Here is a 16,069-nt window from a genome sequence, read left to right on the forward strand (position 1 = left end):
GGGGTTCAATTCTCCCTGGACTCGGGGCTTCCCGGCTGTTGCCGGGTCTAATCTTTTTTTTTTAAAGAGAGAGAGAGAGAGAGAATTTTTTAATATTTATTTTTTAGTTTTCGGCGGACACAACATCTTTGTTGGTATGTGGTGCTGAGGATTGAACCCGGGCCACACGCATGCCAGGCGAGCGGGCTACCGCTTGAGCCACATCCCCAGCCCGCCGGGTCTAATCTTAACTCTCCCGCCATCTGGGCCCTGGAGGACACTTGCAGGTTAAATCAGGCACCAGGCCCTAATTAGTCCCTGAAACGCGAATCTGCGTTTGGATCTGCTGGGGGGGCGCGGGTGAGGCGCCTCGCTGGACGGTTAGGGGCGCTCCCTCGGGCCTGGGCCATCTGGCCCTGGCCAATCTCTGCGGAGAGGCCGTGGCCTGCCCTCCCCTCCAGCCCCCGAGGGCCTCGGCTGCGGGAGCTGGGGCTTCGTGGTGATGGACCTTCTCACGCGGGCTCCCCTCCTGCCCGGTGGGCTCCTGGCTCAGCCGGGTGGCAAGGCCGCCTCTGCTTTGCCCCGCTCACCCTCTCCAGGGAGCACACGCGGGTGGACGCTGAGGGCAGGACCGGCCCCGCCCTGCCTGCGCCCACTCAAAGCCGAGTTCCCACACCTAGAACCCGGGCCTTCAAACAGCATTGCAGCTGGGCAGTCCCTCATGCTGTCCTCCCCTCTTCCGTGCAGTGTCCGAGCCCTGACCCCCAACTCCTCAAAGGCAGAGTCACTCCTGGCAGATACCCTCCTGCGGGTCACGGTGACAAACTCTGCATAAGATGCCTATAAATATGGACAGCTGCTTCTGGGCGTCGGCAGGCCGCCAAGAGGAGCGGACAGCACTCGGGTGCCCCCCGTCCACACCCGCTGTCCCCACATAAACTCCCCTCGCGTCCTCCACAGGCTCCTGAGCTGGCCTGTGAGCCGAAGTCCCCGGGCCAGTGGGAAGCTTGAACTCGGAGCTGAGGACAGGTTTCAGCAGCACCCATCACGGGGTCCTGGTGGAGCGGAGTCCCGCCACGTTGGAGGGGCTCGGGAAATGCCTAGGCTCTCCGCAGGAGCCGGACCAAGGCAAGGGGAGGCCCCGGCACAGCCTCAGCCACGCCATTGCAGGACACAGTGTCCCGCCAATAGGGCTGCCCCCAGCTAGGAGAGATCCAGAGGAAGATCCCGGAGCCCAGAGTGTCCCCAGCACCACAGACCAATGTCCAACAGAGAATCGGAAATTACTAGATACCCAAGAACAAGGTGTCGGTGACCCACGAGGGGCAAACCTCGGAAGCATGTCACAGACAGCCCCAAAGCCAACTCGGGCTGACAAGGGCCCACGAGAACCAGAAGGAGCGTTCGCGGGCCCCCGTGTGCGGTGAGTCTGGAGTTTGTCAGAGCACAGACGCGGTGTGAATCCCGTCCCCGGCCCCACACCTTCCAGAAGGCCCAGCCGTGGGGAGGGAGTTTGTGGCGGGAAGAGCTCTGGAAACGGATGCTTCAGATAATGGGGCCAGCAAGGCTCAGTCACTGAGTCCGGGTGGGAGGCAGGAAAGCCCTCGCCCTATTTCCTCGTGTATTAGACGAGCATCCTGGACATCTTGAAGGGGGCTGGGCTCAACACAGGCCATTGAGGCGGAAATGAAGACAGGCTTAGTTCCTGCTCTCAGTTTGCAGACATTTTACTGGCGGGAGAAAGATGGTACAAGAGAACTCCTAAAGAATGTGACTTGAGGTTTTGATCAAAGTAATGAAGGGAAAATAAAGGCAGAGAATAAGGGGGTTACTACATTCGACCCCTTTTGGTTGCTATAACAAAATACCTGAGCGTGGGACTTTATAAAGAAAAGAGGTTTACTTATCTCACAGTTTTGGAGGCTGCAAGTCCAACCAGCTCTGGTGAGGGCCTCATAGTAAGTGGCATCGCGATGATAAGCATGTGAGACGGATCACTTGATGGGACAGGAAGCCTAGGTGGGGAAGGGCCAGCCTTCCTCTAGTCAGCCCCTCTCATGGGAGCTAACCAGGGTCCCCAGGACGGCATTAACCCTTTCCCAGGGCAGTGCCCTCAACAACCTGTTATCTTGTGGCAGGGGCAAAGGCCCTGTGGTGTGCTGAGGGAGCTGGGTGACGGGGAGTGTGGGACAGCAGGGCAGTGGGGTGACGGTGTGGGGCCCCTGAGGCCGTAGGGAGAGTGGTGCCACCAGCCACATGTGGGGTCTTCCTCAGTTCCCAGTGCTTTAAGAACGTGCCCCTGGACTGGGTGGTCGAGACGGCGGAAATGTGTCGGTCCCCCCTGTGGGAGGCCCGAGGCCCGAGGCCCTGGTGCGGCCTCCGTCGGCTCCTGGTTTGGCCTCTGGGGAGGCTCTTGCCCTGGTTTTCAGGTAGCAGCTCTCTCTGTGTCCTCACGTGGAGAGGGATGGCTCTCCAGGCCACCCACCCCCTCGGGGCCACCCCCTGACCTCATCTGACCTGATCAGCTCCAGCGTCATAGCCAGGAAGCATCAGGCTGGGGACGAGGCTTCGGCACCTGCAGGGATGTGACCCTCAGCCTGAAGGACGGTCCCTCTGGTTGTTCCCGGGCTGCGCTGAGTCGCGTGTGGGAGCTGCTGGGGGGTGCAGCCCGTCCTCGGCCCCGGCCCCGTGTGGCGGGGTGGCTCCTGTGGTCCTGGCCTCTGCAGCGTGGCCAGGGAGGGCTGCGGGGGGCAGGCACAGCTCAGGGGGCTCCCCGAGGCCCAGCAGCACTGAGGGCTCCAGACCCCCAAGGCCGCCCGGCTCACCCACGGGCAGTGCCTCTCCCTGGCCTGGCGCTCCAGGAGCACACCCCGGGACCCTGGCCCAGGCACGCCCTCCCCCAGGCCGGTGCTGTTCTGACCCTTTCCCAGCGCGGAGGCCAGGCTCCGCGGCCCCACCTGGCCCTCGCGTTCCCCTGTGCCCCGCTGCGCCCCGCTGCAGCCACCAGCCCAGGGCTCCGCAGCGGCATTCAGCCTCTGGGCCTGCAGCCCAGGCCTTCCCCGCTGTCCTGCTGTGTCCCACTCTACAGACCGAGAGCCTGACCCTCCCCCGGCCCCAGGTGGACAAGAGGCCATGCCACAGAAGGGCCAGCTCTCCGCGTGTGGCCCAGGGACACAGGTGTTCTGCTGCATGCTTGGCATAGCGAAGGCCATCTGAATCTCAGGGCACCTTGCTGGGCCTTGTGCAGGGTTCGGGGGACTGGCCAGCGGCTCAGATCGTGGCTGGAGAGGGAGGACCCGCCGTGCTGCCCAGGAGGGGTCTCAGCCGCTCCTCTGACCTTAAAGCCACCTCTCCTGGGCTGCTGACCTGGGGACCCTCCAAGGCCTCAGGAGGCCCCTGACCCACCATTCAGAGTCACGCCATGGGCCAGAGACTGACCCAGGCTCCTTCTAGCCCCAGACTCAGACTCGCTCGCTGTTTCATAATGTTCTGGAGAAACGTGCCGTTGGGGTCGGCTGTGGAGGGAGGGCGGCGGCACCGCCACGGGCTGCAGTGGCCCGCGATCCTGCAGGGCCCGTCGCACTGGTGGTGACTGCTGTGTCCCCTGAAGGCAGCTGTCTTGGTGACGGGAGATCTGCAGGGACCTGAGGACGGCAGCCACCTCGGGAAGGGACTTCTGGCAGAAACCATGGATCTCGGCTGAGAGTTGGGTGGGGAAGCAGAGTGGGCAGAGCCAGGGTGAAGCCTGACCCCGTGCTCTGACCAAGTGGTCATCTGTGTCAAAGCTGCCCCCGGGGGCCTCAGAGTTGGGTCTGAGTCCCACCCAGGAAAAGAGAGGGGCCTGCAGGGAGGGGGCACCGGCTCAGCCCTCGGCCCTGGGGTGTGGTCGAGGCTGAGCGTGGGCAGAAGTGTCTGTCCAGGACACTCCAGGAGGAGCTGGCTCTGGCCTTGGGGGCTGGAAGCAGACCCTTGAGCAGAGACAGCCAGGTGGGCACAGTGGGCACAGGTGGCCGTTCCCAGTGTGAAGCAGCAGCTGTGTCCCGGGAGCCACAGCCCTGGTCCCAGAGGGTCTCGGCCACCGGGCTGCAAGGGGAGACCGATCCATAGCACGCACCATCCGTGAGGCTGCCAAGGTCACCTTGAAGCCCAGGGGGCCTCAGGGCAAGCAGAAGGTCCCAAGCCAGGTCCCACTCCGTACCAAGCTGAGGGCCTGTCCCAGGGACCTGCAAGCTGCTCTCTGAGCCTCTAGGCCCTCTCCTGGACCCAAGGAGAGCCAGACTGTCCCTCGGCTGTTCTCAGGACCAGCCCCTGCTGCTGTCCTGGAACAGACATCAGGCCCGTGGTCACTCTGGTCCCCGTCCCCACACTGGGGCTCAGCAGCTCCTGTGCATCTTCCCAACAAGACATTGACAATCACCAAGGCAAAAGGCCAGGCTGTCCACCAAGGGCACACCGTGCCCAAGTACTGCACCCAGGAAGTACTTAATCCCCAGCACCATCGTCTCACTCACTTTGTGAAATGTGGCCCAAAGACGTAAGGCAGGGCACCCCATGAAATCCAGTCCAGGCGCTGGCTGACCGCCATGTGCCCCGTCTGCCCTTAGCGCCTCCCAGGGGACTGGCCCTGCCCGGGCTCCCACACAGCTGGGTGGGTCTTCCCCCGGAGCACACCCACACCCCTGCAGGGGTACTGCCCGCTGGGCCCCATGTCCAGGCCCTGGGTCTGCTTCTTGGCTAAGTGACCAGGTCACTGGGGCCTGTTTCCCCTGTGGGAGGTCCAATGTCCTCAGTCACCCAAGTCTCAGAAGAGGTGCCTGGTGCTGCCCAAGGCCATGGCCACACCTGCCCCTCCCCTTGTCAGATGCACCTGGGGACCCCCAGCTCTCTGGGGTCAGCCCCACTCCAGCTCTGAGGCCCTGCCCTGGCCACAGTCTTGCACCTAAGACCAAGGGGGTTTGCACAGTGCGCTCCTCAGTGCCGCGCCTCGCTACTCCCTGGGGTGCTCCAGGGGCCTGGCGGCTCCGGCGGGCGGCACTTTACACATGCCGCAGACACCTCCACCCTGTGCAATGAGAACCCCGCATTATTGCTGAGGCGCCTTTCTATATCTGGCTTATTTATAAAAGTATGATTCATTTAGCAATTATTGTGAGACGAGAAGCTGCCGACTAATAGTTAAGTCGCACGCAGTCTTACGAGGAGAGGAAGCCGGGCCCGCGGGCTGTGGGGGCTGCGCTGGGGCTGCTCCCCACCGGGGCTGGTGGGCACTGAGACCTCTGGAGTTGGTTCCTGCCCCTGGGATCCCCTGAGCCTCCCGTCTGGCCAGAGGCTGCCCAGGTCAAATGCGGCCTTTCCTGAGCTCAGGTCAGAAGCTGGCTTGGCTCCGGCTCCTCCTCAGCAAGGAACCCCTCTGCTCGTTGGGGTGTCAGGTGTCACAGTGAACCAGGGGGAGCCTGGAGCCAGGCTGGGGGCCCTGTGCCTGGAAGGTGCCCGGTGTCACCCTGGATGGCACGGCCCAGGGGGCCACGCCCACCAGCCCCTCCTTGCCACCTGCAGAGGCCCTGAGAGGGGCCCTGGTGTCCCCCCCAGGAAGGCAGCCCGGCTGGAGTGAGGAATCTGCAGTCACAGCGAGGACAGAGGACGCTGGCCTGAGGACTGGTGACCTGCCTGGGCAGGGAGGCCTCGCCAGGTCTGGGGGCTGGAGGGCAGCTTGGCTGTGTCTTGGCACCAGCCCCACTCAGTGTGGCCCTGGGCGAGCAGGGACAGAGAGGGTGGCCTCTCGCTTCAGAAGGCCTGAGTACAACTGGAGACCAAGGGTCTCTGTGCCTGCAGGAGCGGCGTGGGACCCTGGGGACGGGGGTGGAGGGGTGGGGGGGCGCCACCTCTGTCCTCACAGTCTCATCCATTCACTCCCAGAGCAGGGAGCCCCCGCCCGAGTGGGTAGAGAGGAGAAGGGGACAGGGCACCTGCCCCTGCAGACTTGGCTTCCCTGACACCAGAAAGTGCCCTGGGGGCTGGCCTGGGGGGATCTCTCCAATGCCACAATGAGTCCCCTAGGAGGTGACACCGAAAAAGATAGCAGACCCCTTCTGACAGACCCCTATCTTGTCCAGCACAGGGTGGGTGGGGTGGGGGCAGCCTGGACAGCTAGCTGCCCGCAGACTTTGGAAATTAAGGGCATTTAGGGATCACCACGGCCACTCGGCCCAGGCACCGCGGCAGGCACCAGTGCCTGACCTCCCCAGCACCTTGACGTCCCCCTTCATAGGTGAGGAACAGGCACAGAGAGAGCGTGTGACTTTCCCAGGTCACAGAGCTGGGACTGCCTGCGGGCGGTCCTCTCCCAGGCCCTGAGCACACCGCCCTCTTCCCTGAGGCCACCCCACTCTACAGGTGGGGACTCGGGGGCTGGGATTGCCTGGGCAGCTGGACTAGGGCTCAGAGGACACAGGACACGATCTGACACAGGACATGGGCCTGAACCCGCTCAGGGGTGTCCCCGGCCACCGTGAAGCCCAGCAGAGGGATGGGCACTGGCTCTCTTAGGCGGGGCGTCTTTGCCCCTCCCTGGCACAGCACAGCCCCACGGCCTGTCTGCAGCACCTGGGCCGCCTCCTGACGGGCCTGCAGAGTGCCGGAATGTTCCATGTGCAAAGAGCCGTTTTTGTGCGAGAAGTGAGGTTATTTTCAGCCTGTTGTCAGGCAGTTGTCAAAGACGTGCGACTGAAGGGCTCGCTGAGCCTGAGGGGCCTGCAATGGGGATGGGCGGGCGGGGACGGCCACAGAGGGCCACAGGGGCTGCCGGCGATACACACCCAGGGGCTGGCACCGTGCTGGGCGGGGGAGCCCCGGGGGCTGAGGGGCCAGGCTGGGAAGCGGGCGCCTCGGGGGCTCACGAGGGGTCACCGGCTCCCTCTGGACACTCCCAGCCACAGGGCCTCCGTCTCCTCCTTCCTTCTGCTCTCTCCTGTGTCCGTGGACGTGGGGCATCCCTGACCCAGAGGTGCTCAGCTGCCCACAGGGGTGGCCGGCGGCAGGACGGGTTCCCAGGGAGCTTCTAGACCCTCTCTGCTGCCCGCCGCCAGCCCTCCCCACCTGTCCGCCAGGACAAGTCCACGAGAAATGCAGCCCCGCGCCCTCTGCACGGTCACTGCAGGTGCCTGTGAAGGACTGCGTGGGGACAAGGGGAAGAGCACAGCGTCCTGGCACATGGGCGGGGAGCAGGGAGAGCCGGCTCCTCCAGACCCCGGGCTCAGCAGTGACCCCACAGAGCCCTGCGGCTGGCCTCAGGGAACTCCAGACAGGTCCTGGACCCCCCCTGGGGCGAGGTACTGGGAGAGGGCTCTGGAGGTGGGAGTCCCGGGGAGGGGCTGTCCAGTGTCACCCTGACTCTGAACCCCAGCGTGGCTGTCCCCGGGGAGACGGTTAGGGAGCCCTGGGGTCCTGCCCCAGCCTCTGCTCACTGCCCGGCTTCCACGGCAGCCCGGCTTGACCCTGGGATCTGGAGGGCGCGGGGCCCAGTGGACAAGCTCGTGCTGGGGACAGGGCAGGCGGCTCCCCTCCCGCAGCAGCTGAGGCCTGACCAGCGCTCACGTGCTTACTCACGCAGAGCCCACCCCCCTGACCCCCCGGCCACACAGGCAGGCCGGCAGGTGCCCTGGCAGGCCCAGTAGCCTTGTGTGTTGGGTGGACTCTGCCTTCTGTGCCTGGTTGGCCACCAAGTTAGTTGAGGACAGGGGGCCAGCGGTGGGCCGTGGCCTGTGGTCTGGAGCCAAGGGGCAGGGCGCTCATGCATGGGCCCAGAGCCACGTCACCTCCGAGCAGGGAGGCTGTGCCTGCTCGACATCCAGGGCCATGTGCGTGGGCGGTAAGTCCCCGTCGCTGGGGAGGCCAGGTGGCCAGGAGGGTGGCACAGATGGACGACTCACGGCTTCTTGGGGCTCACACGGGACCCCAGAGCAGGCTGCAAGTGCGTCTGATGGGGTCCCAGCTCCAAGCTCCACGAGTGACTCGCTCGGCTTCCTGAAGGTGTGGGTGGGACGTGACCTCCGCCTCTGGACAGAGCTGCAGGTGCTCAGAGGAGGGATCTCTGGCATGGGGCTCTCGGGGGTCTGTTGTCGTTTGTCCAGAGCCTGCTTGTGTCCCCTGCCCAGCACCATGACACCTGAGGAGGAGACAGGCCTGGGTGCCCCTGGGCCTTCCTGTGCCGAGGGGCACAGGAGAGTGAGGGGTCTGGGGAGGCAGAGGGCACGGGATAGAGCGGGGCCTCCCTCCCTGCTGCCCAGCCACTGCTGGACCCACCCGGCTCTGCTGGGGACGCTCCTCTTCTTCCCGCTGGGCAGCCTAGGTCCCAGCTCTCGCCCACCATGGGAAATGCCCCAGAGGAGCGGCCACTCCACGCAGGTGCTGGGCACTGAGACTCTGGGGGCCACGTGTGGGGCTGCGCCATGCTGCTGAGTTCTGGTTCTGCCCCAGTGGGCCTGATCTCGGTCCTGCGGGTGTCTTCCTCCCCAGCACGTTGCCTGCCTTCTCCACAAGGTGAAGGAGGCCCCGGGGAGTCTGCATCGGCCTGACCTCCACCCAAGGTCAGAGCAGCTGGCAGGGCTGCGAAGCGGGCAGGACCCCGCCAGCCTGTGGCACGAGGGCTGGCCTCTGGCTCTGCCAGCCTGGGAGAGTGCACGCTCTCTGCGCCACGCTGGTGGCACAGACGGCAGTGCCAGAGCAGTGACGGCAGGGAACTTGGCTTGGGATGGACCGAGCACGGGCAGATGGAGGGCATCGGGCATCTCTGGATATCCCAGAGAGTCTCCTCGGCCCACGTGGCTGGCACCTGAGTGGCTGGACCCCCACCTCCGCAGAGGAGTCCCTCGGTACAGAGGAGTCCCTCTGTGACATGGCCACCCTGGAGCCCTGGCCAGCGTACCCTACCCCAGAGACAGCCATCAGCTCCTCCCAGGTGGGACAGAGCAGCTGTGTCACTGTGGGTGACCCCATGCGTCTGACTGAGGTTCTGGGAGCTGGTGGCCTCGTCCCAAGGCCCAAAGAGGTGCATGAGGTGTGCGGGCCTGTGGGTGGCGTCCCGTCTGGAAGGTGGCTTCCTCCCGTGCGTCTCGGAGCCTGTTTCGCCTGGATTCTGAGACGCGGGGCGGTCTGACATGAGCGGTCTGAATGTTCAGCTGCCTGGAGGCACACACCCAGCAGACCTGGCACCGTCTCTGCCCCCGGAACCCGGGGTCTGTGTGGCACAGCCTCAGCCTCCTGCTGCAGGCTGCCTGCCTTCCCTCCTTCACAGCGTTTGTGTGGAAGTGCGTCGGCCATATGGAATTCAACTCCCGCCTTCCAATTGGTCTTCTCCCATTTCTTCTCTCTCTCTCTCTCTCTCTCTCTCTCTCTCTCTCTCTCTCTCTCTTCTTTTTTTAAGATTCGGAAGCAGTTCTCTTAGCAACCACAGAACGCACCCTTAATCACAGCCCGGGCAGCAGATGTGCCGGTGCCAGAGCCCTGCCCCCGGGACGTTCCACTGAGCCTCCTCGGGCCCTGCTCCTGGTGTAGGGGAAACTCGTGTCCCACCTGCGCCGAGGGCTGCAGAGCGCAGCCCTGTCTTTGGGTTGCTGGGGCAGAACTTCCTTAGGTGGCCTTTGGGGATCCTGGCTGCTTTGTCAGGACCTCTGTTGGCATGCAAATGTAGAGACTCCGGAGGTGGCTGTGAAAAGCTGCTGTCCTCGCTGCCTGGGGGGATCCACCCCGGTGCTCTGCAATCTCATTGTTTTATCATCCCTCTTGAAAAAAAAAAAAAAAAAAAGCAGGAGGGGGCGGACTCTTGCTTCTTCCAGGGTCATTACCACAACGTGAGCTCAGTGAGCTCTCGTGAGCTCGCGTCTGATTCTCTCAAAGGGAAATATAGGTCGCGTTCAGAATCCCAGATGCCGGCATGCCTGCCGGGCGCTCCTGGGTCTGCTGGGCGCCCTCGCTGGCGCCTGGATGTTTGCTTCCCTGACTTTCTTACCACATCTGCGAGCTGGCAAACAGACTTGGCTTTTTCTTTTAAATTTTGTTTTTTTTAAAAAAAAAAAAAATAGAAAAGCACAGTGCATTATATTTAGCCGCAGGCGCACGGAGCACCAGCCCGGGTTTCCTTGGATAACTGGGGCTGGAGCTCACAGATACCTCCCAGCGTCTCCTGGCCGCCAGCTCGCCCGCCCGCCCGCCGTTAACCCTGTGCGGTGCCGCTCCTCAGCGCCCAGCTCAGCTCACATGACGAACGCCACCAGAGGTAGCCGGCTCTGAGAGCAGCCCCATCAACGACAGTTGGTTCCCAGCTGACAGACAGAATATGGGGTGGGCTTTGTCACCAGCACGCTGGGTCTGGCATGCCCAGCGATGCTCCGGAGCGCACAGTGCCCAGACGCCCGCCGCCACTCCCAGGGTCCCAGCCGCTCCAGCACGGAGGGGCTGGGCTGCGCGCCTAGCCTTCCTCCCCTCCGAGAAGGTTATATAATGAGCGGACCACTGCCAAAGTCGGAGGGAAAATGAAGTCTTTGTTAAATGCCTTCACAAAGAAGGAAGGTAAGGAGGGGGCTGCCGGGAGCGTCGGGCCAGGGACCAGCAGCCTTCGGGTCCGGGGACGGGGACTTCCAGTTCCTCCCAGGACCACGGTGCTTAGTCGAGTCGGGCAAGGGCATCTTTGTGGTGTGCGATACCGTTCGGCTCTGGTTGGTCTGGGAGATGGACACGGTTGAAGGTGCCCTTTTATTCGACTGGTTTCTAAGCCACCGGCCTTTGCAGAACCACGTTCCGGAATGTCCACCCATGGTGACTGTGCCCGAGGGGGCTCGTTAAGAACTAAGTCCTAGGAAAATCAGGGAAGTTGTGAGTCTAGGCTGCCCGTTACCTGAGGGCTGCTGAGCACCTGCCGAGGGAGGTCAGGGCACATGGCCGCTGCCCCAGATGGGCAGGTGCTTCAAAGCCACTCCCCAGCTCCCCTTGGCCGCCCCGGCTGGCAATTTCATGGAGTGGATGGAGAAGCCTCGTGGCGGACTTTAAAAGTGCATACGGTCTTTGTCATTCCTTGTGGGGCTTTTTTATTGTGGGGGAAAAGGTATAAATAAATGCATGTAAGACGGCTAAGAAAATATCCACCCAGCCAGAGTTTGCAGATTGCCTGAAAGAAGAAACAGTTGGGTGGAATATTAATCATTTTCAGACAGGAAAAGAGTTATTTTTAACCCTTTTCACAAAAAAAACCATCATTTCCATGGATAGTACCAGTCAGTTTTGTCAGACAGGGAGCTCTCGTCCTTAGGAAATCAGAAGGTTTCTGCAGAGGTTACTTTAAAGGAATGAGGGAGGTCCTCCCCAGCCCCGGCTCCTCCTATAACCAGCTCTGGGGAAATCTCGGTGCTCGGGAAGCTAATTTAGTGGGAATCTTGGTAATCAAGCAAGGTGATTTTCATTAAAACGCTCGCCCTAATGTCGCCTAGGTGATTCCGTTTGAGTAACTTGCCTGGTCTTGGGGGAAGATGTATAGGAAAATGTCCCGGCCGTTCCAATCCGCAACCCCCCTCCTCCCCCCGGGCCAGCTCCCCCTGCAGACCCATTCCTGGGAATCTAGTCGAAAGCAGCCTTTGCTTATGTTCATCAAAATTCACCTGCTGGGACTTGAGCCGTGGGCTCCATGGAGAATGGGAGGATCTCAGCCCGGGGGCGATGGTGGCAGGTGACTTCTGCCTCTGTCCCGTGTCTCCCCTGGACTCTTCCTTCCTGAGGAGTTGATCTGGGCCCCTGCCGGCCTCCCCCGGATCCATGGCTTTTGCAGGAGGGGTGCTCAGACCTTACCCGTCCTGGGTCACAGGGGGTCACGGACGGCCTTGCCGGGCACGGCTGCGAGCTCTCCTGCTCCCGAGGCCAGGCAGGGTCCTGTACGTGGCGAGCGCCCAGGGTCCGCCCAGAAGCCCGGACCCCGCTGTGTCTGCTTGAGCTTGTGGTCTTGCAGCCAACAGGGTCGCGTGGCCCTCATCCCAGGGGTGACAGGTGGCCCTGTCTGAGGCTGCAGGACCTTCGCCCCCCCGCATGGTCCTTCACCCCACCCCGGGTCTGGCATCTGAGGTCCCTAAAGCTCCAGCGCCACTCCTCCTGTAGCACCTCGACCGTGGACTCTGGTGTCTCAGCCTCTGCCTGCTCAGGGCCGAAGGCCAGTGGGGTCTCCCTCCGTCCTGAGAAGCACCCCCTGGGTGGCCTGGCCCAGCTGTGGCCCTTCTCCTAAAGCAGCCAGCCTGTCCCTCCTGCGCCTCCAGCCGGCCTGGCTGGCCGTTGTGGGCTCCTTCACTGGGAAAAGTAGGGGTGGGCCTGAGGTCCCCGGGGGCCTGCTGCCCCGACGTCTTCCTCCCACAGAGGGCTTCCCCCACGGGCAGGGGCCCGAGGCACCAGGCTGCCTGCGTGGGAGACCCTGACCCTGACTGGCCCCCACCCTCCCACTGTACTGAACCAGGACACCGAGTCCAGCCTGTGACCCCAGGGAGCTTGCTGCCATTCTGTGCAGTGTGCCGGTTTGTCCCAATTCTGTTTCCCAGGCACTTCCCAGCGTCCTGGGAGGCAGGAGGGTGCACTGGGCCACACCTCTCTCACCTGTCCCAGGAGAGACCTGCCAGCCCACCTCTGTGCCCGGGGGGCTCCACCAGGGCCAGGAACCCTACCAGGGCCACCTCTGTCCCCCATGAACTCTACCAGGGCCACCTCTGTCTCCTGTGGGGTCTGAGAGGGCTCCCCTGTCTCCCTTGACCTCTTCCAGGGCCACTTCTGTCCACTGTGACTCTGCCAGGGCCACCTCTCTCCCCTGTGGGCTCTGCCAGGGCCACATGTGTCCCCTCTGAGCTCTGCCAGAGCCTCCTTTATCCCCGTGAGCTTTTCCAGTCCCACCTCTGTCCCTCTGAGCTCTGCCAGGGCCACCTCTGTTCCCTTGAACTCTGTCAAGGCCACCTCTGTCCCCTGTGACCCCTGCGAGGGACTGTCCACTGGCCCTGCAATAGGCACAACCACCCTCGGTTCCTCTAATGGGCCTCATGGTGTTCTCTGGCCTTGAGCACCAGGGGCAGATGTCCAGCCTGTCCTTGGCCATCCATGGTACACGTCTCCTTTAGGACATGAAGGTCCCATCCCTGGGTGGGCTTCCTGGAGGACTGTGTGGCCTCTTGCTTCACAGCTCTGGGTCGGCCCAACAGCAGTGCTGGCCTTTGGCAGTGCAGACCCCATGGGAGTACAGAGCCTGCCGTGGACATTGGCCAGCTGGGGTGACACCCAGCATCCTTGGCCTCTCAGGGGCTGGTGGCATATCTGTCCCCTGTAGCCTGGAGGGCCATTGTGGAAGGGCCAGCCCTCTGAGCACCAGGGCTGCTGCAGGGTGGACACAGCCCTTGGGCTCCCCAGGACAGCCGTCCCCTCCATGTCCCTGGGCACACTGGGCTCAGGCGGGTGAGGGCCTGGCCTCTTGCAGACGTCCCAGAACCAGGCGAGGTGAGCCCCTGCTCTCGGCGCACAGGGCCCCAGCTTGATGGCTGAGGAAGGGCCCCTGTCGGGGCTGAAGGGTTGGACCGGAGCCTGGTTCGCTTGTCAGCGTCCCTGTGGCGAGGCCCTCGGGCCTGGGCCGAGTATAAAGAGCAGATGGTCTTTGTCTCGGGTCCTGGGGACTGGAGTCCGGGATCCAGGTGTCCCGGGCTGGCTCCCCCAGGCTTCTCTCCGCGGCTGGCAGACGGCGGTTCCTTCCTGTGTCCTCGCATGGCGTCCTCTGTGTGTCCGTGTCCTGGTCTCCTCTTACAAGAACACCACCCTGTGGGACGAGGGCCCGTGCTGGTGACCCATTTTAACGTCACTGCCTGGATGAGGGCCTCTCTCTAAAGCCGTCCCCTTCTGAGGCCCGGGGTTCGACCCCAGCCTGTGGACTTCGGGGGCAGGGATTCTTCCCACACAGAGGCCCACCTCGAGTCCTCAGGAGGGGACACAGCAGTGCCCAGGGTCCTAGCTGCCTGTTGGACGGGGCTCTGTCCCCACGTGTGTCTGAGCCAGCTGCCTCTTCCCAGGCTGTGGGAGGGGTGGGCGCTGGCGATGGAAGCTGGGACCCCGGTCCCTTCCATCTGGGCCTCGGCTGGAGCCTCGGGGCAGGGGAGGCCCCCTCTGCCGTCTCCACCCCTGCCTCCATGTCGGGGGTGAGTCCTGGCCTCTGGGAGCCCAGCCGGAGCCCGCAGAGAGCTCGGCCCGCCCTCGGGTCGCATGGGGGCTTGGATGCATGAGCCTGGCCTCCGGGGGCACCCCCTGGACGCACTCACCCACCTCTTTTCACTCTCTCCCGCCCAGTGCCCTTCCGAGAGGCCCCGGCCTACTCCAACCGCAGGCGGCGGCTCCCCAACACGCTGGCCGCCCCCCGGGTCCTGCTGCGCTCCAACAGCGACAACAACCTCCATGCCAGCGCACCCGACTGGGCCGTGTGCCCCACGGCCACCGCCCACCGCAGCCTCTCGCCCCAGCTGCTGCAGCAGATGCCCAGCAGGCCGGACGGCGTGGCGAAGAGCGTGGCCAGCTACGCCCCCGGGCCCCGCAGCCGCTCCCCGTCGCTCAACAGGCTGGGCGGTGCCGGCGAGGACGGCAAGAGGCCGCAGCCACACTGGCACGTGGGGTAAGGAGCAGCAGGGCCAGGCCTCGGGAGGGGACCTCGCGCCGAGGGGCCTCGCGCTTCCACCGCCCAGGGCTGGAGCCAGCGAGCCTGCTCCGCGGGGGCCTCTGGGCTGGGTGCGCCCTCCCGAGCCTCGCGCCCAGTGGGCAGCTCTGCAGGCCCAGGGCAGCTGGGAGGCTCTTGGGACGAGCCAGGGCAGGGGGTGCCAGCCTGGGCCTCCTTTCCCGCCCTTGCACACCCACCTCTTGGTCCCCAAAGTGAGACAGCAGGAGGGCAGGGGGCAGCAAGCGGGACCTGTCTGTCAGCCCAGCGCACCTGTCCTCGCAACGCCCCGCAGAGTGGCAGCAGAGCCCTGGCACAGGCCAGACCGAGGCTCAGAGGCCACCTCACACCCCAAGGGTGGCTCACCGTGTCCCCAGCAGCCGCAGGAATGGTCTTAGCCACAGGGTGCGACTGCCCAGTACAGCAGGGGCTCTCGGAGCCCCTGGGTCAGTCTCTGAGGCAGTCCAGGTGACAGGAGCCTCAGGACAGGACAGCATCTAGGCCAAAGGGACCCCGTACTCTATTGCCCCGGACATCCAGGGAGCTGCACTGGTGCCCAGCGCCAAGCCCTGGGCACAGTCGGCCTCGTCACCCCCCTTCCAAGACTCCTGGGCTTTAGGTTCCACTCACTGTTGGGGCCTCAAGGTCTGGGTCTGATGTTTGGGGACTCCAAGGGACAGCAGTGTCGGTCACCGTCCCTGCCAACACCAGCTAGTGCTTGCTGAGACCCACAGCCCGCACGGGGACCCCACTCTGCTGCTTCAGCCTGAGCCACACAGCCAGCGCGGGGCCAGACCAGGTCCCGGGGTCAGGGCCTGGTGATGTGGAGTTCACATGGGCGTGGGCCCGTGGGCCTGGGTTTTCCTGCTGACGTTGGGTCTAGCACTTGGTGCTTGGGGCCTGGGGCCACCCGTAGCCCCTCCCTGGCTCCTCCCCGGCCTCCACTGCTGCCTGGGTTCCCCATTCTGACCACACCAAGTCTTTCTGGACGAGGTCCTGCCCTTGGGCCAGTCCTGAGCCACACAGCGCCCAGCCTGCAGCAGGGTGTGAATGAGGAGGGGACAGTGCCCTGTGGTCCAGTCCAGGAGGGAGCTATTGTCCTGGCTGACCTCAGGCCGGGGCTGGGGTCTAGGAGCTGGGCGCACTGTTGTGGGGATGGAACACAGGTCTCCCGGCCCCTCAGGGCCCAGCCTCTCACCTGTCCACCCAGTAGGCCCTGAGCTCCTCGCCCATCCGTCTGTCCAGCAGTCCCTGAGCTCCCAGCCCATCCGTCTGTCCAGCAGGCCTGAGCTCCCAGCCCATCCGTCTGTCCAGCAGGCCTGAGCTCCCAGCCCATCCGTCTGTCCAGCAGTCCCTGAGCTCCCAGCCCATCCATCTGTCCAGCAG

General features: G+C 63.9%; 1 protein-coding gene across 2 annotated transcripts in view; it reads left to right on the forward strand.

The window, feature by feature from the left end:
* Shank2 (SH3 and multiple ankyrin repeat domains 2) overlaps positions 1-16,069 on the forward strand; it is a 341,817-nt gene that overhangs the window by 123,711 nt on the left and 202,037 nt on the right. The window contains exons 1-2 of one of the 2 annotated variants that reach the window (XM_027944512.3): positions 10,509-10,545; positions 14,326-14,644. In XM_027944512.3, the coding sequence (XP_027800313.3) occupies positions 10,509-10,545; positions 14,326-14,644 (356 nt within the window). Of the gene's footprint in view, positions 1-10,508; positions 10,546-14,325; positions 14,645-16,069 lie in introns of those variants that run through there. The other variant, XM_071615968.1, reaches the window with a different exon arrangement.

Source organism: Marmota flaviventris, chromosome 9 (assembly GCF_047511675.1).
Source record: "Marmota flaviventris isolate mMarFla1 chromosome 9, mMarFla1.hap1, whole genome shotgun sequence".
Lineage (NCBI taxonomy): Eukaryota > Metazoa > Chordata > Mammalia > Rodentia > Sciuridae > Marmota > Marmota flaviventris.